Source organism: Alligator sinensis, unplaced genomic scaffold (genome assembly GCF_000455745.1).
Source record: "Alligator sinensis unplaced genomic scaffold, ASM45574v1 scaffold199_1, whole genome shotgun sequence".
Classification (NCBI taxonomy): Eukaryota; Metazoa; Chordata; order Crocodylia; family Alligatoridae; genus Alligator; species Alligator sinensis.
Window position 1 is genome coordinate 1,060,221 of NW_005842008.1, and position 24,415 is coordinate 1,084,635.

The 24,415-nt window shown below is 45.7% G+C and overlaps 1 protein-coding gene across 5 annotated transcripts in view; it reads left to right on the forward strand.

Moving 5' to 3' along the window:
• Window positions 1-24,415, forward strand: part of KIAA1107 (KIAA1107 ortholog) — an 84,819-nt gene that overhangs the window by 23,987 nt on the left and 36,417 nt on the right. For 3 of the 5 annotated variants that reach the window (XM_025201889.1, XM_025201888.1, XM_025201891.1), the window contains exons 1-2: window positions 10,274-10,549; window positions 12,971-13,088. The exons of the other annotated variants lie outside the window; for them this stretch is intronic. In XM_025201889.1, the coding sequence (XP_025057674.1) occupies window positions 10,393-10,549; window positions 12,971-13,088 (275 nt within the window). In that variant the 5' untranslated portion in view covers window positions 10,274-10,392. Of the gene's footprint in view, window positions 1-10,273; window positions 10,550-12,970; window positions 13,089-24,415 lie in introns of those variants that run through there. 5 annotated transcript variants of the gene reach the window in all.

Below are 24,415 nucleotides of genomic sequence, written 5' to 3' on the forward strand. Positions count from 1 at the left end.
AGTTGCTCCAGCTGGCAAGGCTCAGGCCAGCTAATCCGTCCACAAATTAAGCTGGCGGGGAAAGGGTACGTCGGGGTTTGCATTCGGCGACAGGGAGAAGAATTGATAGGGGATCAGTCTATCGATCAGCTCAGCCACAAGTCAGATCTCTCTTTAGAGGCACTCTGCAGCGTGCTCAAAGTTCTCCGACTTGGGCGGAAGTCGCACGAAATTTTAAACGGCTAGCAAGCCAATTACTAGCCACCACGTAGGAATAATTTAGAACTGGCCAATAGCGGGACACAAATTTGCATCCAAATGGCGGGAACTCTCTTGCACCGAGGTTTTTCTGTTGCAACAAAAACCTTTGCTGTGCAAGAGGCTCTCATGTGGCGGGAAAAATCCATCGTGCCGAGGCACCAAAATCACTGGGTTGTGACAATCCCAAATGTGGTGATTGGTTTGACCCTGAGCAGAAAGGTACGACTCTCTAACTGGGTACCTCCTGGTTTTAGTCCTGGCAGGAGTGTCAGCACACTCCAGTCAAAATCCCCCACCTTGGCTGCAGCCAATACCCAATTCCTCACCTTCTGAGGAAGGTGGAAAAAAACTGACACATTTAGCAACAGGAGATAGAAAAAAAATCATTCTTGTCCCCATGAGGCAACCACCAAAACCCAGAAGCATCAAAAAAATGAAACATCTTTCATTCTGCTCTGCAGCATGGGGACGTTGAGCATAATTCCACACCTCACAACCTCCAGCTGAACGGTCAGAACTCCTTTTTCTTTATCCCTCTTGCTTTAATTGTCTTTTGTAACTAAGATGTTCGTGGAGCTCCACTTCATTCTCATGCTGAGTGTGGTCCTCTCCACCTTCTCTAGGCTGTAGAGTTCTTATGATCTCCCAGTGATCTGCAGGTGTTTGGAGAAGGGAAGGGGCAGGATCATGGACTTCAGAGACTGCTCTTTGCTGCTTCTCCATCCTCTTCTTGAGAACCTCTAGTGATGGAAATTCTACAACTTCCCCAGGCAGCCAATTCCACTGCCTTGCTGTTCAAACAGTGAAGAAGTTTTTACTGATATCCAATTTAAATCTATTTGATGCAACTTCAAGCTATTGGTAGTTATGCTCTCTTCAGCAATGGAAAAAAAAAATATTCTCCCTCTTTATAGCAGTCCTTTAGATATTTTAAGACTGCTATCCTATCCCCTCTTAACCTCCTTTTTTACAAGCTGAACATGCCTATTTATTTCATGCTTTCATACAGCTTGCCTTCCAAGCCCTGTATTATTTTTTGTTGCCCACCTCTGGACCCTCTCAATTTATCCATGTCCTCTTTAAAATGTGGAGTCCAAAACTGCACCTAGTACTCTAGATTTCTTAATATCAAAATGAATGCAATCAAAGAATCAGTTTGTTAAGTTCTGTTTTCTGATCACGAAATAACCCAAAGAACTGAGGGTAGGTATGGCTTCTAAAATGTAAGCTGGTTCTCTAAAAAGACAAAATGCAATTCTTGAACTGAGAATCTTTTAACATATATATACACATACATGCACACTGCTACCAGTTCTTTTCCCACTTAAAATTTGTAATTCTATTAATGTCCATGTTCCTGATGCTGAGGTAAGAACAAAATCAGGCTCTTTGTGTTTTAACATACTTTTTTTTTAAAAGGGTGTAATTCCCATTACTGTGTTCACTCTCCTATGTGTTACCTCTAAAATACTTGCTGCTGTTAACAGTTCACTGTTCTTCTGTTTGGGATTTTGTCAGCCCCGTAAGCAATTGTTGAGACTATAGTAGTGTGACGGACTTACCAATTCAGCCCAGCTCGAACGGCCTCAGAAAATCTTTGTTTTGCTTGGTGGAGCCCGTCCACCAATCCGGTAAGGGCTCCCGGACCTGATTGAAGTCTGCATTCTGCAGGTCTGGCAAGACTTCAGGGGCAGAGCCTCTGAAGTGAATAAAAGGAGCTGTGTGCCCAGCACGCAGAGAGAGGCATTGGGGGACGAAGAAGAAGGGACTGCGAAGAGCTGCCCAGCGGGTGGAGCCAGTGCCCCAAATAGCCCCAAAGACTCCCTTGCTGAGATTGATGCCTCAGCCCCATTTGGTGCACATATCGGTCCATGGAGCTCAGACCCTGGGAGCCACTCGAGGCAGCTCGGGTCTGCAACCCCTGGCAAGCGACCAGGGCACGGATCGCTGCATGGAGGATCCCGGAGCGGATTGCTGCATGGAGGGCAAAGATCACTGCATGGAGGATCCGGGGGCGGATCACAACTCAGGGAGCCGTTTTCAAGTGGCTCGAGTCCCCATTCCCTGGCACGCAGCCAGGCAATTGATGCAGGCAGCGTCAGCCCCCAGGGGCCCAAGAACTGATTGAGCCCCAGGGCCTCCGACCTTTGGCAGAAGGACAAGCCTTGTGGTGCACGTGACAGTGCATGGGGCCACAAGCCCGCTATGTAGTGGGAGAGAGCCTGGACAGCAGAGGACCACCCCTGCCTGGAAGAAGCCCCCAAACTGGGACAGCTGGAGATATGACTCTTGGTGAGGCTGGGGCTGAGTTGTTGGGAAAAGGGCTCTCCCACAGGGGAGGGAACCCTCAGGAGGGAACCAACAAAGGCCCCTGCAGGTTAAGAGGTGTCTGACCCGGTCCATGAGAGGTGGGAAGGCCCGGGCATTGTTCTTCTCCCTGGCAAGTCACAGCAAGGCTCCTCAAAGTTGAAAGGGGAAGCCCAGGTATGCCAGTGGTGCTGGGTACCTCTATTTTGTTGTATTTCGGGTTATTATGATCAAACTCTCCATGATGCTTAAGAGTCTAACCTTTACCTATTGATTCCTGGTGAATGTCCTTCATTAAACAGTCAACAGTTACCTGCTGTCAGCTTGTGTTTGAATATTGTTGTGCTTACCTGTTCCAGGACCCAATTACTCACTTGTGCTGGGTGTTGACTGTTTGCCTGTACCTTCATTTTCCTGTTCTAGAACTGGTCACTTACCTGTGGGGACTCGATAGCCACTGGTGGTGGTACCCTTTCCTGACCATTGTTTGTTGAATGTGGTTGTATATGTAAAATCATATTGTAAATATTTACTATTCATTTAAGGGTCTTATCTATATTTATGCGTATATATTAATAAACTTGTACATAGTTAAGTTACATGTCCTGGCCTGACTCTATGGAAAAATAGAGGGAACTAATCCAGAGGCGACCAGATCCCTCTCACAGCACAATTGCCTGACCACCTATCCCTTCCATTTGAGGACAGGGCACACCTTCAGGTGTACCCAGGCTACAGTAGTCAGTGTAGCCCTTCACGGGTTGGAAGAAAATTGTATCTTCCTATCTTCCCTAACTGAGATGACTGTTTGATAAAAACAAGTAGTAGCTCCCAAATAGAAGTCTCAACCCAAATACTGTTTCATGTTTCCTGAGATTACACAGTTTCTAATAGATATAAACAATATTCATCTGACTGTAACCCAGAGTTTAAAATGGGGACAGCAGCATACAGCTGCCCAACCCCAGCACAAAGACCCCGCTGCCAGGAACTCCACTGAAGCTCCCCAGCCTGTGTCAAACCAGAGCCAGGTTTTTCCCACCCATAGTTCCCAAAGTTTCCAGTCACTACTTTAGAATGCCTTGTGGTCATTTTCAGAACAGGCTTGGACAGAATGTTTGCTTCTGCTCCATAGATTTGCACATCAAAAAAACTCTAAAATCAAACAAGGACTTCTAACAGAGGGTTTTTAGGGAACCTCTCCAAAAGCCTTGGCTAATGAGAAGTGAGGGTAAAATTACGACGTTAATAAATGAACAAAGCAAAACTAAACAAAGCAAAATTAACTTTAAAGAAGTCATGGGATTCACATGTCTTTCTGAGTTAATCCAACAAATAACTTTATATATTGTCAACACACTTTTTAAGGGAAGGGTATGTGTTTTATTATCAATCTGTTCTCTTATTCTTTGGTAGGCAGGCAGGCACCCTTGAACCATGGAAAGCAAAGTTCAGTGTTAATGGTCTTACCAGCTGCCCAATGAGCTGGGAAACTGAGACCACTAGTTTCTTATCAGTAATGCATTCAACAGGGAAGATAAAATTGGTCAACCTCAAAGCCGTGTCTTTAATACTTGTTTGATATGATATAAATCAAAGAGACAAAACGTAAGGTGTTTGTTGTGGGAGACTCCCTCCTGAGGGGGACTGAGGGGCCAATCTGCCACCCCGACCCCTTAGCCCGGCAAGTCTGCTGCTTCCCGGGGGCCCGCATCCGGGACATTACGGAGAGGATCCCAAAGCTCCTTAAACCCACAGACCACTATCCCATGCTCCTTATTCATGTGGGCACCAATGACACTGCTCGGAGCACTCCCAGCCAGGTCATGAGGCACTACAGGGATTTGGGAGCGGGGCTTAAGGGTCTGGGGGCACAGGTAGTGTTCTCGTCGATCCTCCCAGTCTCAGGCTATGGGCTGAGAAGGGACAGGAGGATCTATGTGGTCAACCAAAGACTGCAGCGCTGGTGTCGTCAGGAAGGCTTTGGCTTTCATGACCACAGCCCGCTCTTTGGCGAGAGAGGCAGTGAGCTGCTGGGAAGGGATGGCCTCCACCTCTCTCCCCTAGGGAGGAGGCTCTTCTCAGCCAGACTGGCTGACCTGCTCCACCGGGCTTTAAACTAAGCCCGTTGGGGGACGGGGGGACTACCACCACTGCTGGCCCGCTGAGCAAAGAATTAAGAGTGCTACAAGATTTTTTTAAATTGCATATGGTAATGTAAGGGTTTTTTTAAATGTTCTTTGTTATACCAAGGCAGGGGCAAAGGCAAAAGAGAGGGTAGCAGTGTGTATTCAAAGTTGTGCTGTTTTCCACTCTCTCAAGGACGGCTTTGCTACCCTCCTACACTGGGCAGTGCTACAGTCAGAGTGATGAGTGTCTGTGTTTTCTGCCTGTCAGCAAAGGTGGATCAGGCCTGCATGACCTCAGCAGCTTGCTAGGCCACAGCCAGGAAGGTTTGAATAGCCCCATAGAAAAGTCCAGCGTGACCCACTGCTGACACAGGCAAATCTTTGGGCCTGAACGCAGAGCATCCTGGTTCTCTCTCCGATACAGCTCTGAGCATGGTGGGTTCCTAGCATTACTAAAGAAGATCGCACTTGTTCTTGCACACAAGGTGCAATTCTTTTCCGATGCAGAGTGGAGTGCCACTTGAAGATGAGCCAAGGTACTGTAAAGAGCTGTATCTCTCCCTCATCTGTCTTGCTTCCTTTTTGGGAATGTCACGAATGAATACCCTAAAAGAATTCAGCTTTGTTCTTCCAACCAGCTGTTGCTCAGCTGGAATACTGCAATTGTGAAATCTGCCCTGGAAAATGTGTATTTGTTTTGCTCTGCTTTGTTTTGTCATCTGCCGAAGTAGGAATGCTCCTTTTCATTCTGTGATGGTTGAAAAGAGGGGCTTGGTGTTGGTGTTATATAGCATAATTAGGAATTATCTATATATGTAATGCTGCCTAAGAACTAATTCAGCAAGACCTCTGTTTCCAGAACGCCTATGAGAAGTACACGAATATACAGAATTGAGCTATAAGGTGGAAAACCCTTCCAGATGGGGACTTGTATTTTTTAATATGTAAAGCATTTAGTGACTTTTGAGTGCTATATAAATACCAAATAGCACAGAAAAGATACAAATGGCACGCAACCGACTGTCAGTGCAGCAAATTAAGCTTCTGTTTATAGCAGGAGTGTAAATATAGGGTTAACGGTTAATTCATTTAATGATGAATGTGACACCACTGTGTTATCCTGTAAGAACGTGAATAGAGATTTGCAGCAGACAACATGCTGTGAGCCCAAAAGAATAGGAAACTACTGCCTGCTTTTTTTAAAACTATTGCAAAATGTGGACACAATACTTGGACATAATAGACTGTGTCTGACAACATTTGTACAGTATGTAGCGGAGTGAGCCCCACTCAGCTTCCTATAGTTATCCATATATAGTGACTAAAATTGCAGACACTGAATTAACTCTGAATAACATATGAGCTGGAGTGACAGCCTTCATGTGGTTCTAGAAGGATGAGAATAAGATAGATGGCTGTTTGTGTAGATGTACTAAACTGCAAATCCAGGGGTCCATAGAGTATGGAAAATATGCCAAAAGCTGGGTTGTCCCTTCCATCCCACAGACCCCATTGATTTCCTGCAGGGCAGGAATCCCCCCTTGCAGAGCAGCTTGCAAGATCAGGGTAAATCCATTTCTAGTAACAGACTTTCTCACGCACCCTACCCACTACATTCACGTTTCTCCACTTAGCCCACCTTGGCATCCTTCTGAACCCTGTTATTTTTCAAAACTATTTGGAGAATAGAGAGTGAGTTCTGAATGCCAGCAAGCAACTCTGCCTCTACTGAACCAAGCGGAGAAAGCAGTTGCACTTGAATTTCCCAATTGCCAATTCTCCTTTTTCCTTTCTAACACCAGAATGGAAAGAGCTTTTAGCAAAACTCTCTCTCTAACTTTAGCGGCTGCTCCAGTACCATATAAGGAGACGGGCCATTTCCAAGATCCAAAATATTGAGGGTTTCAGGAGGTTGAGAAAATGGCGAGTTCATATTTATACAGAAACAAGTGGTATGTCAATCCAAATCACAGAACCCGTGCAAAATGCACTCTCTGACAGGAACGCCGCTAAGCAGCGGCGTTCAGCGCCTCGTTTTTAGGCAATCGTCAGGTAAAGCTCCATCTAGAATAGATTGAACTAAAGCAAGATGACAGGAACTGGGAACCCCCAAATCCGAAAGAAATAGCTTTAGGGATGAAAAAGGAGAGTGTGTAAATAGCAAAAGTAGAGGTACCACATTTTGGAGCCAATTGCTTTAGAGAATAAGTGTGTTTTTAAAAACGGATTAAAATAGATTTCTGCAATGGAGGAGCAGGGAGTGCACAAACATTTTTATTTTTGCTCTCAAGCAAATCCCGGGACGTCATTCTCCCCCTGTACTCGGCCTTAGTGAGGCCGCAGCTGGAGTACTGTGTCCAGTTTTGGGCTCCACAATTCAAAAAGGATGTGGAGAAGCTTGAGAGAGTCCAGAGAAGAGCCACGCGCATGATCAGAGGTCAGGGAAGCAGACCCTACGATGACAGGCTGAGAGCCCTGGGGCTCTAGCCTGAAAAAGCGCAGGCTCAGGGGTGATCTGATGGCCACCTACAAGTTTATCAGGGGTGACCACCAGCATCTGGGGGAACGTTTGTTCACCAGAGCGCCCCAAGGGATGACGAGGTCGAATGGTCACAAACTACTTCAAGATCGTTTCAGGCTGGACATAAGGAAGAACTTCTTTACTGTCCAAGCCCCCAAGGTCTGGAACAGCCTGCCACCGGAGGTGGTTCAAGCGCCTTCATTGAACACCTTCAAGATGAAACTGGATGCTTATCTTGCTGGGATCCTATGACCCCAGCTGACTTCCTGCCCTTTGGGCGGGGGGCTGGACTCGATGATCTTCCGAGGTCCCTTCCAGCCCTGATGTCTATGAAATCAACAAAAACCAACCTACTATAGTGTTTCAAAATAAGGTATTACAAAGAAACAGGGCTGATCTGTGTGACTGGGTTAGGACAAAAGAAAGGGTTTTTGAACCTGAAAGCTTGCTTAAAAATTGTTCTCCAACTATTTAAGTTGGTCTAATAAAAGATATCAGATTCACCCAAAGATCCCTGTCTGCCCATGCAGAGCATGGAAATTCGCTCTCAAACGTAGCACACAGTTGTTGATTAATCTTTTTAACAGTTTTAAAAGAGTTCTAACAATGTCATTGAGAAATATAGAGCTTGAGGGCCTATATTACCCATTTTCTTACAGACTAGACTAAAGAAGTTCTCACTAGAATAGAAAAGGTTTGGGTTAATTTGACACTTAGTACAAAGCAGTTTAGGTAAACTGCTGCTTGTTGTTTCTTCTCAGTTGTATCCTTTAAATGAAAGTTGCTGCAGAGTTGTGCTTTGCTATAGTGGGGCTAAGAAAGGTCCCATAGTGTCATTTTATACATGACAAGAGACTGCAAATAGTAAGATTTTCCTTCTGGAAAAGAATAGCTAAAAGGATATGAATGAAGTAAACAAAATTTATGAAGGCCATAATGAAAACTGTTTAATCTCTCCAAGTAACATGAAAACAAGGGGATCTTCCATGAAACTGAAGGAGGGTAACTTCAAAGTCTAAAAAAAGAGATACATATAGCAGTACCTCTATTTCATTTCATTCTTCCTTTTTCTGGTGTTGTATCTGCATTGCTCTTATGTCTTTGGTAGGTAAATTAATAAAGTTTTATTGTGAATCTAGGGAAATTACCATATTTTCTTGCATACAACGCACCCCAAATAAAACACATCTTTTTGTTGGATGACAAAATATAAAGAAAGTTTTTTCCAGGGTCATGGCCAGCTGTATGGCATAGGGTACATCTACACATGCCATTAAGGTCACGTGATAAACTCCAGCACAGTTCACACTGAAGAAAACTGCTCCTAGACACAGTGTTTATGCATGCATCCAGGACAGCAGCACTTTGAGCTGGGTTGGAGAAGCCCTGGGCTCCAGGTGGTGGCGTCAGACAGCAGAGGGGCTGGCTAGGACACAGGAGTACTAAAGTGCAGAGCTAGGCTGCAGGCAGCCCCCTTGCACTTTAGCACCCTCATGCCCCAGCCAGCCCCTGTCTTGGTCTACACATGCATTTCAGCAGAGTAAATTACTATCCTCCAGTGGAGTTAATTTACTGCACTCTAATACCAGTGCATGTGTGGACTGTGACACTTTACTGCGGTGCTAATTGGTCAACTCTGCAGTAAAGTGCACCTCTAAATGCAGCCATAGAGTAAATCTTCCTGGAAATGCAGAGCACCCAGGTGGTGTGGCATCCTAGAGACCAATCTGGGTAAGGCATCAGGAACTGTCTGATGTCTATCCCACCCTCCCTCCTCCCCCCAGCTGCTATTCCATGCTGATACCCCTCCACCACACAACAGATACTCCCAGCTGCATTGGCACCCCAGGTATCCCCAGCTGCAGCCCCCTGGCTGTGGCACAGCACCCCCAGGGGTGGGGATAGAGAGTGGAAACTAAAGAAGGAAGGAGGAACCCAGAGACTCCCAACAGCAGGAAGAGGAGAGCAATGAGGCAGCACCCACACCAGGAGCCCAGAGGTTGCAATTTAATCCTTCAGGGACAGAATGCAGCCTGCTAATTGGATAGCCCTGCTTTAAACTTAGGACCCATTAGAGGAAATATCATTTATTTTTGCACTTTCCTTGCTCTTAAAGGCAAGTTTGTACACACTTCAGAAGAAATAATTTAATCAATTCATGATGAGAAGGATAGCATATTCAAAGGACCATTTCCCCAATATTAGCAAAAATCCAATTTGTAACTGAGTGGCATTTGAACACAAATCAGGCATATGTATAAGCACAACTTTGCTTAACTTAGATAAGTAACTATAAGCCTTAAGCTATGCTTTGCTAGTTCTTTTATCTGAATTAGTATATGCATAAAACTACTGATAAAATCTGTGCTCTGTGGATCATCCTTTTATACTCCATTCCAACTGTACAAGTGGAGTAGCTTTTCCAAATATAAAAGATCATCAAACATACACTATAGACTTTGTAAACTCTTAAAGCCTTGTATCCAAAACTAATGTATTTTACAAAGTAGGTAGGAAAGAAAAGGAAGACTGATATTTCTAGATGGAGAGAGCATATCTTTTGGCTGAAAGCAATCTGGTGGGTGGCGGGGGTCCTACTTTCAAATATTTGGTTTTCTTTGCTGCTAGTGACTAAGCTAGTTCTTTAGAACTTAGTTTTATAAATATAATGATAAAATTAATGGATGATCAAGTGTATTTTGTTTTTGGTCTAACTTGTATGTAGAAACAAGTCAGCTGTCCTTAATATTGGCTGTTAAATGTTGTCAGTTTGAGATGGTTATTACCAGTAGGTGATAGGGAAGATAGAAGCTACCTTCTCCAGCCTGTATCTTGAGAACATCAGCACATTTTAAAGTATAGTTTACCATCTTTTAAAACAATGTAGAAACGACACTAATTTTTCAAGGCTTAATTTAAATGCTTGTATTCAAGTTACAAAATCGTTCATTTTTCTCTGGATAAGCCTTATATTATCTATGTATTGTATAAACTGTGATTTTTTTTTTTTTTAAAGCTATTTTTAGAAAAAGTTTTAAATGATATGAGTAAAATTTAGTGTAATCTTTTAGGGTTATTTATTCATCTGATAAAAACATTAAAGAGTTTGAGGAAGAGACTCTGAAGAAAAAAGTACTAAAACCCAGAATAACCCAGGAAGATGAAAGTACATCTGATAATCTTCAGAACACTCGGATGTTAGGTGCAAATTGCCTTGGAAGTGATGGAAGAGGGTCTGTTAATCAGAGTTCTTTAAATGGAGCTATGGAAAGAGAAATTATGTATTCATCTTATATTGAAGATGAAATTCCAGAAGAAGCCAGTGATGCTGAAGTCCATGTCACCATACCAGGTAAGAGGATTCACATCTTGACTTTGCTAGTTACTTGGACATTGTGTATACCATTTATAGTCCTTGTGTAGCAGAAAGCCCCTTTTCCTCTTGTCTGCATTTGCTCTCCCCTCCTTGAATATGTTTTTCCTCTTCTACCTTTTCTTCCTTCCTCTTTCTTTCACTTTAAGATAAGGAATTGTGTTTTGAAATTTGTGTGTGCGCATTTTGTATCTCCCCTTGTATTTTGGTATTTTTATCTATTTGTGTGCCATGGCATTACTTTTGTAGCTTATATTTTATACTCCTCACCTTTCAACTTTCAACTAAATGTGTTTAGTTTCATAAGTAAGTTATACATTGTAACAATGTTAACAAGGGCAGGAATCAAACTGCCCTTCCCTATATCAGGCTGGCCCCTGAAAGAGCGAGTGAATCAGTGATTGAATGTGTAACACGATAGCAGGCAACAATTAGCACCTAAGGAAACTGCAGATCAACCAACAGAAGAACTCAATAGAAGACAATGTAGCAACCGGGACATCTGATCAAGGGCTAGAAGCCCTCGCCTGAGTTAATCAAAACCGGGGACCAACTTTTGGGCTGAATATCTCCAAATCAACCGCTCCCAGAGCCCTATTCAAAATTCATCAACGGACTCCCAAACCTGCACGTACATGAGGACGACCCCTGGGGCTGACAGATGCCATCCAGTAGCCACCGAGGGGGGAAGTCCCACGAGGGTCAACGACCCCTGGATTGGGCAAACCTGAAAACTGGGGAGTCACCAAAGTCTGCCAAGGACAGATAAAAAGCAGTGAAAAGTGACCCTCAGTGGCGCCCTCTTGATCTCCAACTTGACCAGCACCTGACCTGTCCAGCCAGAAGGACCAGCCGGCGACCCCCTTCTGGAAGCTAACACCATGCTGAAAGTAGCCTCAACAACAGACTCCAGCACCTGTGGGATAGGTATACCTGACTCTTGTAGCTTGCTAGTGTGTGTGTGTGTGTGTGTGTGTGTGTGTGTGTGTGTGTGGAAGGACCAGCCCCAAGGTTTATGAGTTAAATCATTACAGTGTTTCAATCCGCCTAATAAACCAGAATTTTAAGGATCCCGAGTTAGACATTTGTAGGCAACACTTGCATTAACAACATTTAAAAAGATATCCTTTACTGTGGTCTAAATCCTTCCCTTGCATCTTAAGTAAATAGGCCTTGTACAGTGAAATACCCAGGGATGTGGTAAAGATAGTATCCATTGCATCCAGACCATCATGTAACAGCACACATTTAGAGAAAGGGGAGCATTTTGATTGCTACATCTATTGGGTCCAATGTCTTCTCTATACAACAGTGAACTTCAGCTGCTTTGGCATAGTGCTAAAGGAGAAGGGTAATCTCTCCTTTCTTTCTATATTAGGGGTGCTTAAACCCCAACCTGTGGAGCTCCCCACAGATCCAGAAATTTGGTGATGGAGAAGTGGTGGCACTCGTTCCTGGCATCCAAATTTCCAGGCCCATTAGGAACCCCAGGCCCTGCATGCTGGATCAAGCACCTGATCCCAGTGCACAGGGCCAGGCAGTAGTGGCACTGGGCCCCAGGGCCTAATCCCACAGTAGGAGGGGGCAGTGCTGGGACCCAATCCCAGTGTTTTGGTCTGGGAAGGGGTGGTGCTGGGACCCACTGCCTGATTCTGGCATGCAGGGCTCAGTCTGGCCCACCAGACTGGCCCCACGCCACACATCTGGCCTGTGGGGCCAGAAGGTTGAGCACCTTTGTCCTATACAGTAGGTATGCATATCTAGTAAAAAGTTGGGGCAGGACCTAGTTATGAAAATTATATAACCATAGCTATTGGTTTTGAATTTCTATAGGTAGTTCATAGTCTTTGCCCTTTATGACAAATTTTAATTTTCAATTTGCTGATATTGAGTGTCTTGCTACTGATGCAGCCCTGGTACAGATGCAACTATAACTGATAAAGCTGCATTCTGTACCGGTAAAACTATTTCCCTCCCCCCATAGGTGATATGTACTATATTGGTACAAATAGTTTTGCTTATATCAGGCAAACTTAAATTTCTTCTGACCTCAGTTTCCTTGAAACAATATACAGTTTTTGTAGAAAGCTGAAGACACCACATCATTATCATACAAGGTTCATAACATTAGTATTTTTCTTCCATAGATTTCAAAGAACTTAGAGATACTGGCCTATTATGAATGAGACAGAGAATTTATTCTCTGCTTCTACTACTAAGCTTACCTAAAAAGCCTTTAATCAAATGTATCTTTCAGAAGTATTCTGTGTAAAAGCTGTAGCCTGAATGTACAATATCCAGTTTTTTATCATAACAGATCCATGATTTCAAATGCCTTGAATTGCTTGTAATAATATAAACTGGAAGAAATAAAAGTATCTATTTCTTTCACAATTACAGGTCAATCTGAACTAGAAGCAGCATCTGGTTTAGGAGAAGACTTAATTACACTCTACAAGAAACGTTGTTGTCCAGATATTAATATTTGGATAGAGGGTAAACTATTTCAAGCTCACAGGTACTTCAAGAATTAATAAATTAACAATGTAAATGATTTCAACAGCAATCCTTTTTAGTGTAAAGCATTGCTAATTACCACTACCTACATTACTCCTCTATTGATTTAGTATAATATAATTGAGAGTACGCCCTAATTGTCTTCTATTGTTAGAACCATTATAATGGCTTTTCTAGTTTCACCTAAGTGCTAGAGGTGTGCAAAACACAAATGCATAGATTCCTCCATCCAGGAAGAGCACACACCAACTGCTGCAGCTTCCTTAGCCTGACGAAGGGTTTTTGAACCCGAAAGCGTGCTTAATAACTATTCTCCAGCCATTTGGGTTGGTCTAATAAAAGATATCAAATTCACCCAAGGAACCTTGTCTGCCTAGATTCATAGATTCATACATGTTAGACATTAACTCTAAGCTGGTAGACTCCTTCCCTATCTTTGTTGCTAAATGTGCTCGTCATCTGGTAGGTGCCCATATTTATTGCCTTACGTCCCTTGTCAGTTGCATCTCAAATTGAGTCTTGGTGTTTCTAATTTTCTTGGTGCATGCTCATGAGATACTGTTATGCTCTTCCTTAGTATTAAGACCAAGTTTCCACTCTTTGTAATATCCCTTTTTGAGTTTCAACTCATTGAAGAGACTGCTGCCTCGTCAGACTAGTCTTCTGGTGCACTTCCAGTTCTTCTGTCACATCAGAATAGCTTACTCGTGTACCCTTAAAAGGGTATCTTTAAAGTACAGCCAGCTCTCCTGGACTCTTTTCCCCTTCAAGACTTGCTTTCCAGAGGATCCTGCCCACCAGTGCCAGGAGTCTGTTAAAGTCAGCTTTGCTTAAGTCCAGTGTCTTTATTCTGCTGCTCTCTATCCTTCCTCCTCTTAAAATCTTGAACTCTGTCATTTCCTGGTCACATCTTCACATGAAATTAATATTGCTCCCAAGTGCCATGTTTGCGCATGTGCCCAGGACTGCAGCACGTTGAGCTGAGGCGGAGCAGCCCTGGTTGGCACAGGGCCTGGAGGGTTCAGCCTGCCAGCTTGGGGCTGCTTTGCCCCAGTTCAACATGCTGCAGAATGGCTGGCCGGGGCATAAGGGTGCTCCAGTGTAGGGCTAACTGGCAGACTTTACTGTGGAGCCAATTAGGCAGCTCCATAGTAAATGTCTTGTGTAGATGCACCCACTGTCACCCAAGTTACCTTCCACCTTCACATTCTCAACCAATTTTTCCCTGATGGTGAGCAGCAAGTCAAGAAGAGCTTCCCCCTTAATTGGCCCCTCTACTGCCCACATCAAAAAGTTATCTTCAAAACACTCCAGGAACTTGTTGGATTTCTAGCACACTGCAGTTTCACTCCCAGCAGATGTCCTGATAATTAAAGTCCCTCATGAGACTCAGATCCTGCAATTTGGAAGCTTCTGTGAATACTATGAGGGTTACAAGTTTCCTATTTTCTGTAAGCTAAGTGCTTGACACTAAGATATGGGGAAAAGTGGGCATGATAGAAGGGAGAGACAGGCTACAACTAGATCTGGACAGGTTACAGGGGTGAGCAGATGAGAATAGGATGGGATTCAATACTGACAAGTGTAGGGTACTGCACCTGGGGAGGAAGAACCAGCAGCATACGTACAGGCTGGGGAACTTCCTTCTCATCAGCGCAGAAGCAGAAAAGGATCTTGGAGTCATTATTGATTCCAAGATGAACATGGGCTGACAGTGTGGGGACGCGGTCAGTAAGGCTAACCACACCTTGTCATGCATCCACAGATGCATCACAAGCAGGTTCAAGCAGGTGATCCTCCCCCTCTATGCGACACTGGTCAGGCCACAGTTGGAGTACTGTGTCCAGTTCTGGGTGCCGCACTTCAGGAGAGATGTGGACAGCATCGAGAGGGTCCAAAGGAGGGCCACTCACATGGTCAGGGGGCAGCAGAGCAGGCCCTACGAGGAGAGGCTACGGGACCTGAACCTGTTCAGCCTCCACAAGAGAAGGCTGAGAGGGGATCTGGTGGCCACCTATAAACTTACCAGGGGGGACCAGAGGGGAACAGGAGAGTCCCTGTTTCCCCAAGCACTACCAGGAGTAACTAGGACTAACGGCCACAAGTTGACCGAGAGTAGGTTCAGGCTAGACATTAGGAAGTACTACTTCAGTCAGGGTGGCTAGATCTGGAACCAACTTCCAAGGGAAGCCCCATTTCCACTTTTTATATGCCCCCCTTTTAGCCCATAGACTGCTCTGGATTTCTCTGGTCAGCCAAGGAAGCCTCTTGGCCCCTTTCCCCTTTTTTCCCCGCATCGGGATCGTCTCCCTCTATGCCTGAAGGATCATTTCCTTAAGGCACAGCCACCCTTCCTGGGCTCCCAACTCTTCAAAACTCTTACTCTGCAGTGCGTCCTTGACTAAAGGCCTGAGTTCATTGAAGTCAGCTTTCCTAAAGTCTAGCACTTTCACCCTACTAGTTACCTTACCCACTCGACGTCTTATGGTGAATTCTGTTATTTGGTGATCACTGTCCCCCAGGTGACCACCGATCTGTAGGTCTCCTACCATGTCATCCCCCATTGCCAATACCAGGTCCAGTAAGGCATTCCCCCTAGTGGGACTGTGTACCTCCTGCGTCAGGTGGAGGTCCTGTACACAAGTTAGAAACCTGCGTGAACAGTGGGACTTTGCTGTCTGCGTCTCCCAGCAGATGTCTGGGTAGTTTAGGTCCCCCATGACTACCACCTCCCTAGTTTTTATGGTCTCCAAGAGCTGCCTCAGGAGCCCCAAATCTAGTTCTTCCCCTTGGTGTGGGGGTCTGTAGCAGACCCCTACCACCAAATCCCTTTCTCCTTGACCTCCAGGTAACCTAACCCACAATCCTTCTACTTTCTGTATTCAACAGAAACAGGCTGTATTCAATTCGGATTCGGTCCAAATCGGGTGACACTGTTTCAGTTTGTTAATTTGGATCGCTGTCCTGACTCAATTCGGCTGAATCTGAAGATCGGATGCTGACTCAGAGAATCAGTGATTCAGCCATAGGCACAGCTTTAAATGTTATTTCTACATACCTCAAGGTACCAGGCACGGCTCATCAATGCTGAGATGGTGGGGCGGATGGAGCATCCCACAGGAGCGTGGGGGGACCCCCTACATGCTCAGCAGCAGACCCGGAAGTGGACCAGAAGTATTTCTAGTCCACTTCCAGGTCCACCGCCAAGTGAGCAGGGGACCCACTCCCCCTACCCCCCCAATGCCTCCCTGGCTTGGCGATCAGCCACAAAGGAACCCTTGGTGCCCCCCAGACCAAGGAGGCCGCAGTCACTGAGCGGGGGGGGCGGATGGAGGGTCCCCCGCATGCTCCGTGGTCACTCAGAAGTGCTTCTGGTCTACTTCTGGGTCTGCCGCCAAATGCGCTGGGGACCCCCCTGTGCTCCTGTGGGACACTCCATCCGCCCCAGCATCTCAACGTTCACAAGCCACCTGGTACCTTGAGGTATGTAGAAAAAAAACATTTAAAGCTGCATCTATGGCCGAATCATCAAATCTCTCCAAATCGATTCGGATGGTTCCGATTCAATTCGAAGAGATTAAAGGGTCTCCTTATTGATTCCGAGATTTGGCCGCTGAATTGGGCCAAGTCACTGCCGAATTGAATCAGCTACCAAAGTTTTGCACGGCCCTATTAAGGGCTAGTAGTTTTTTGGTAGTAGTGAAAATGATTCCTTGGCATATAGCTGTAATTTTTCTACTGATATAGAAAACATACTGTCCCTTTAATGTAGTAGCTCTGGGTTTTTACTTTCTGTGTATTCTAAGATACATTTAAAGGAGAATCAGCCTGCAATGTACCATATTTTTTACATGCAACGTGCCCCCAAATAAAATATGCACCTTGTTTTTGGAAGGCAGAATGTAGCAAAAAAGACTTTTTCCGGAGTTGTGGCGAACTGTGTGACATAGAATAAATCCTTCTGGAAACACAGAGCATCTAGGATGTGTGGACCTGTGGAGACAGTTTGGGTGAGACAGCAGGCAGCAGGAACTTCCTGGTGTGGTAGAATGTGTCCTGGGATGCCATACTTCCTGGACACTCTAGCCACATCCACACATCCATGGACATTTGGTTTTCCAGGGACAATTAGTAGCGGCACACCTTGTGCCGCTGTTTGTTGTCCCTGGGGAATGCCTGTGCCATTGTGCCCTCTGGCGTGCAACAAGTTACCCCAGGTGGGATAGAGGAAGTCAGGGCCAGCAGTGGGCTGGCCCCAGCAGCCTTACCTCGGATCCTTCTGGAGCTGCAGCAGCAGCAATCCTAATGCACAGATTCCAGCCAGCAGCTGCGCTGTGGCTCTGTCTAGCTAGGCTCCGATTTTGAGTGGCGCGCACTGCCCCTGAGTCCACTGCTCTGCGGTTTTTTTTTTCATGGGTTTTTTTTACCTCTGGATATCCAGGTGTCGTGTGCCGTCCTGCTAACTAACACAAACCCGGACATGGTGGGGCTCACTGAAACCTGGTGGGATTCAACCCATGATTGGGTGGTAAACATTAAGAGCTACAGACTGTACAGGTGGGATAGAACAGGGAGGAAAGGCGGCGGAGTGGCACTCTATGTCAAAATGCAATACACATCCTCAACAAACAGGATGGGGTCAGAGGAGGAGCAGACTGAAGTGCTCTGGGTAAGAATACATGAGGGTCATGGGGCAAGGAACTTAATGGTGCGTGTCTACTACAGACCACCCAACCAGAGGGAAGAGCTGGACTGAGAATTCTCAGGTCAGGTCGCGGAGGCAGTTAAATCAAGGGATGTGGTAATCATGGGTGACCTAAACTACCCAATCATCTGCCTGAAGGAGCAGGCAGCCAGGTCTGACCACTCATGTAGGTTCCTAGCCTAGATACAGGACATCCACCTAATGCAGGAGGTGCATGGTCCCACCAGGGGAAATGCCTTGCTGGATCTGGTCCTGGCCACCGGCAATGACCTGGTGAGGGGACTGTGGGTTCTCAACCACGTGGGCGATAGCGATCATCACCTACTGGAATTCAGTATCCAGCACAGGGTGTCAAAGGCCTGCAGCGAGGCAATAGCCCTTGACTTCAGGAGGGCCGATTTCAATGAGTTAAGGAGATTAGTTGGAGAGGCACTGAGGTCCCGGAGGGTAGGGGAGTTGGGAGTCCAAGACGAGTGGTTGTTCCTTAAGGAGATGATCCTCCGAGCCCAAAGGGCTCAACATGAATCCCAACATGAATCAAAGGGGACAAGAGCGCTCAAAAGCCCCCACGGCTCACCAAAGCCATTCAGGCATATCTGAAAGCTAAAAAGGAGGCATAAATCCGGTGGAAGGGAGGGGCTATCACCAAGGAGGATTATACCTCCGTTATTTGAGACTGTAGAGGGGCTGTTAGGAAAGCTAAGGCGGAGACAGAACTAGGACTAGCGATCAGGATCAAAGATAACAAGAAGTCCTTTTTTAAATATATAGGGAGTAACAAGAAGGCACCGGGTAACGTGGGGCCCCTGCAGGACACGCTTGGCAATCTGGTAGTTGCACCAGACGATAAAGCTGACCTCTTTAACAAATTCTTTGCCTCCATTTTTCTGAGCAGGGACTGGAACATCTCCCCCACCAGGATTCTGGATGGACTCAGGAGAGGTACCGCCAGGCCTAGGATCAGGGAGGACCTAGTTAGGGAACTTCTCGAGGGGCTGGATGTGTTTAAATCAGCAGGTCCAGATGATCTCCACCCCAGGTTGCCGAGGGAATTGCCAGGGGTCATTGTGGGACCCCTGGCATGGCTTTACAAGCACTCGTGGTGCTCTGGCCAGTTGCCAGAGGACAGAAAAAGGGCCAATGTAGTCCCCATTTTCAAAAAAGGGAGGAAGGAGGACCCAGGTAACTATAAACCCCCCGTTAGTCTTACCTCGGTCCTGGGGAAGCTCTTTGAGAAAATTATCCAGGAGCACATCTGCAAGAGGCCAGCAGGGGATATTATGCTTAGCAGCAACCAACATGTGTTCATTAGGGGCAGGTCCTATCAGACCAACCTGGTTGCCTTTTATGACCAGGTCACAAAATCCTTGGACGCAGGAGTCACAGTAGACGTAGTCTTTCTGGACTTTAAGAAGGCCTTTGACACTGTCTTTCACCCCATTCTCATTAAAAAATTAGGCAACTGTGGCGTTGATGCCAACAGTCAGATGGGTCGCAAATTGGCTAGAGAGCCACACCCAGAGAGTGGTGGTGGATGGGTCATTTTCGACCTGGAGGGATGTCGGCAGTGGAGTCCCCCAGGGCTCAGTCCTCAGGCCCAAACTGTTCAGCATCTTTATCAGGAACTTGGACAAGGGGGTGAAAAGCACCTTGTTCAAATTTGTGGATGACACTAAGATGTGGGGAGAGGTGGGCACGCTAGAAGGGAGGGACAGGCTACAACTAGATCTGGACAGGTTATAGGGGTGGGCAGATGAGAATAGGATGGGATTTAATACTGACAAGTGCAGGGTACTGCACCTAGGGAGAAAAAACCAGCAGCATACCTACAGGCTGGGGAACTCCCTCCTCATCAGCACAGAGGCAGAAAGGGATCCTGAAGTCATTATTAATTCCAAGATGAACGTGGACCGCCAACGTGAGGACACAGTCAGTAAGGCTAACCGCACCTTGTCATGCATCCACAGATGCATCACGAGCAGATCCAAGGAGGTGATCCTCTCCCTCTACTTGACATTTGTCAGTCTGCAGTTGGAGTACTGCATCCAGTTTTGGGCGCTGCACTTCAGAAGGGATGTGGACAGCATTGAGAGGGTCCAGAGGAAGGTCACTTGCATGGTCAGGGGGCAGCAGGGCAGGCCCTACAAAAAGAGGCTACAAGACTTGAACCTGTTCAGCCTCCACAAGAGAAGGCTGAGAGGGGATCTGGTGGCCATCAATAAACTTACCGGGGGGACCTGCAGGGAATGGGAGAGTCCCTGTTCCCCTGAGCACTACCAGGAGTAACTAGGAATAATGGCCACAAGTTGATTGAGAGTAGGTTCAGGCTAGGCATCAGGTAGATTGGTTCAGGCTAGACATTGAGAGTAGGTTCAGGCTACTTCACAGTCAGGGTGGCTAGGATCTGGAACCAACTTCAAGGGAAGTGGTGCTGGCTCCTACCCTGGGAGTCTTCAAAAGGAAGCTAGATATTCACCTAGCCAGGGTCATTTGACCCCAGCATTCTTTCCTGCCCATGGCAGGGGGTCGGACTTGATGATCTGCTCAGGCCCCTTCCAATCCTACCAACTATGAAACCGACTATGAATCCCTACCCTTGCTCTTAGGTAGATGCTGCAAAAAGTTGCAAGTAGCATAGGGAATGAAAAAGCACAGGTCTTCCCTATGCAAGCAACAACTGGCATGTTTCTAGTCCTTAATAGTAGCCAAAATGGTACAAAAGGATTATAGGGACAATATAGAGAGGGTGGCCCACTGATTCCACTTTAAAGGCTGTGTGTTTTAAGTGTTATTGAGATGGGAGTTTTCATTGTATTAGATTATCGATTATATTAAGAGCATCTGCGTAGAACACTGTTGGCCACATTCTTACTTTGATTGCATCCCAGGTAACCCATTGAGGTCAACTGAGAACAGAGTGCTGCACTCTACTTGTTGATTAATATAGGGGTTTCAAAGTTGGTTGTAGTAGAAAACTTCACTCTGAACCTCTGCCTGTTGCATATTTTTGTATTACTTGCCTAAAAAAAATCATTTCACAAATAAGTAAAAAGAAAAGTGATAAAAAGAATATGATTTTGGGGAGAAATCAGCTTCAGTATTTAAACTTATTGATAGGTATATGAAAAAAATCCAATAATGAGGCAGTATCTCCCTCTTTCTATAAGACATAAATTAACAATATCAAGGAGCACATCTGTGATGGGCTGGCATCGGGGATGATGCTCAAGGGCAACCAGCACAGTTTCATTAGGGGCAAGTCATGTCAGACCAACCTGATTGCCTTTTACGATCAGGTCACAAAAGCATTGGATGCAGGTGTCGCCGTGGATGTAGTCTTTCTGGACTTCAGCAAAGCCTTTGACACTGTCTCCCACCCCATCCTTATTAAAAAACTAGGAGACTGTGGCATCGATGCCTACACAGTCAGATGGATTGCAAATTGGCTGAAGGGTCATACTCAAAGGGTGGTGGTGGACGGGTCATATTCGACCTGGGGGGAAGTGAGCAGCGGAGTCCCCCAGGGCTCGGTCCTTGGGCCTGCACTGTTCAATTTCTTTATCAGCGATTTGGACAACAGGGTGAAAAGCAACCTGTTCAAATTTGCTGATGATACCAAAATTTGGGGTGAGGTGGGCACGCTAGTAGGGAGGGAAAGACTGCAGAAAGACCTGGATAGGTTGCAAGGGTGGGCTAACAAAAACAGGATGCGTTTCAATATGGACAAATGCAGGGTACTGCACTTGGGCAGTAGTAACCAGCAGCACACTTATAAGATGAGAAACTCCCTTCTTGAGAGCACGGAGGCAGAAAGGGATCTTGGAGTCGTCATTGACTCCAAGATGAACATGGGCCGACAATGCGAGGTCACAGTCGGCAGGGATAACCGGACCCTATTGTGCATCCACAGGTGCACCTCGAGTAGGGCCAAGGAGGTGATCCTCCCCCTCTACGTGACACTGGTCAGGCCACAGATGGAGTACTGTGTCCAGTTCTGGGCACCCCACTTCAAGAGGGATGTGGACAACATTGAGAGGGTCCAGAGGAGGGCCACCTGCATGATCCAGGGACAGCAGGGCAGACCCTACAATGAGAGGCTATGGGACCTGAACCTGCTCAGCCTTCACAAGAGAAGGCTGAGGGGGGACCTTGTGACCGTCTATAAACTCACTATGGGGGACCAGAAGGGTTTGGGGGAGACCTTGTTTCCCCTAGCGCCCCCTGGGATAACAAGGAATAATGGCCACAAGTTGTTGGAGAGTAGGTTTAGATTAGACATCCGTAAGAACTACTTCACAGTTAGGGCGGCTAGGATCTGGAACCAACTTCCAAGGGAAGTGGTGCTGGCTCCTACCCTGGGGGTCTTTAAGAAGCGGCTCGATGCCTACCTGGCTGGGGTCACTTAAGCCCAGTTTTCCTCCTGCCCAGGCAAGGGGTCAGACTTGAAGATCTACAAGGTTCCTTCTAACCCTACTTCTATGATTCTATGAATATTTAAGTTTGAAATAGCCTTCCACTTTGCTTGCATTTCATTCATACATAATTGAAAGATCAGGATTAGAAAAAAATGGATTTCTTCTCAAGTGAGATCAGTGAAAATGGAGAATAATATTGAAATGTAGCAAATTAGATTAGTAAATGTATTATAGAAGATAGAGCATGTGGTAGTTTTTTGGGGGGTGGGTTAAAAGAAAAAAATTGGCATACGCTACACGTCTACAATTCTACATCATCAAAAGGCAGGTTGTTCTGAGAAGTATGACAGCAGAAACAGAAATTTAATGCAGAAAGAAATCCCGCAAAAAAATTCATCTGCAGAGCTGCTTCAATTTAGGCCATTATCTTGCCTGGAGCAACACATCTAGTCTAGCCAACATCAGGAAGCATGGCAGTGAATTGTAGCAACAGAAAAGTAGTAAACAAGGACGTTCTGAAACTGGCACAATAAGTCAGCTGATTGTTTCAGCACCACAGTTTTGAACAGTAGAAGGGGCATGAATGTGAACATGGAAAATTAACTTTGGGTATAAATGCAGTAATGTTTGATCTCAATGAACTTACATCAGCAAACAGTAGGCAGTTTGACAGCTGATCCTGCCATCCCTGCTCATTAGAGTATTCCTTACTCAAGCAGTTTATCCTATAAACAAACTTAAATGAATTATGTTCATGGAGCAAGGAACACTCAATTGAGAGGACTGTAGAATTGTGTTTTATTGTGAATTATTGCAAGAGAGCTTATTTGCTTTTATGGTCTAAACAGGCTGTGTATTAAGACATGTTGTCCAGACTTATGTGACAAATCATAGGAGTAGGACACATTTACTTCAGGTTTTGGATGAACGTGATGCAAGTGTATGTTTTAACACAGTGTGCGGCAGCCCTGCACCTACCCCAAGTGCCCTCCAGTCCTCTCCCCTTGCTTGTTCTGCTGCTCTGTTTTCTGTGTCCAGCCCTGTGCGCCCTGCCTGATCAGGTGATCTTTCTGCTTCTTTACCTGTGCTCCTTGCCTGATTAGCTGCTTTGCTTTGCTTTCTGCTTCCTGCTCTATCTGCCACTGTGCTACCTATCCCCTCCCCAATCTGCTGCATGCCATACACACAGGCTGCCTGTGCCACTTGTGGCACCTGTGCTGCTGGTTGACCACCCCTATTTTAACATATACCAAGACACACCAAAAGAACATATTTAGATAACATACAGTTGCCACTTTTCCATTTAGTAACCCTCTTGCCAAACTTACATTATTTAAATACAGAGTATCATGCACAATTGGGCTTTACCTTAAAGCTGATTTGGTCCTGAAGCTTACCATATAGTCTCTCAAGCCATAGGCCCCCAATTAAGAAATACATCTCATTTTTAGAAGGCAGAAGGTAGGAAAAAATATTTTTCTAGAGTCATGGCCAACTGTTTGACATAATGGCTTCTTGCAGATGTGAGAAAAAAATCTCTTTACCAGAATAAGCAGTGCATTACTTTGACTCAGCTCCGCAATGTCTGTATAGATAGGGCACTTCAGCAGGGATTTTTGGCGCCTTTATCTAAAGCTGAGTCAATCAGCTATTAGATAAAAGTGCCAAAAAAGCCCCACTAAAGCACCTGATCTATGCAAATGTCAGGTGAACATGGTCCAGCTAAGGTGCTGCCTTTTTTGAACATGTGCTGTGCTTGATGCAGGAGCACATTGAATTTAAAGTGCCTTTTTTTTTTTTCTGTGGCTTTTTTTAGTTGGTTTGTTTGTTTGTTTTTTAACACCTGCAAGCAGCCAGTAAATCCAGGAAGCCTGGAATCGTAAGAGAGAGTCTGGGTGAGGGAGCAGGGCCTTTCTGGCAGGACAACAACAAGGCTAGGCTACCTAGACCCTTGCAAGGGCAGTAACCAGACTGTTATTTCTTTACTCTGAATAGCTCTTTGTATAAGTTCCGGTAAATATAAAGTGTTTCCATACCACAAGCCTCCTCAAGAGACTACAGCAACTCACTTCCTCCAAATGCTACTTCAGGCACAAGCTACAGTGTTCAGCCAACAGCCGCTGCAAATTCATAGATTTCATAGACATTAAGGGCTGGAAGGGACCATGCGAGATTGAGTCCAGCCCCCCCTGCCACACGGCGGGGAAG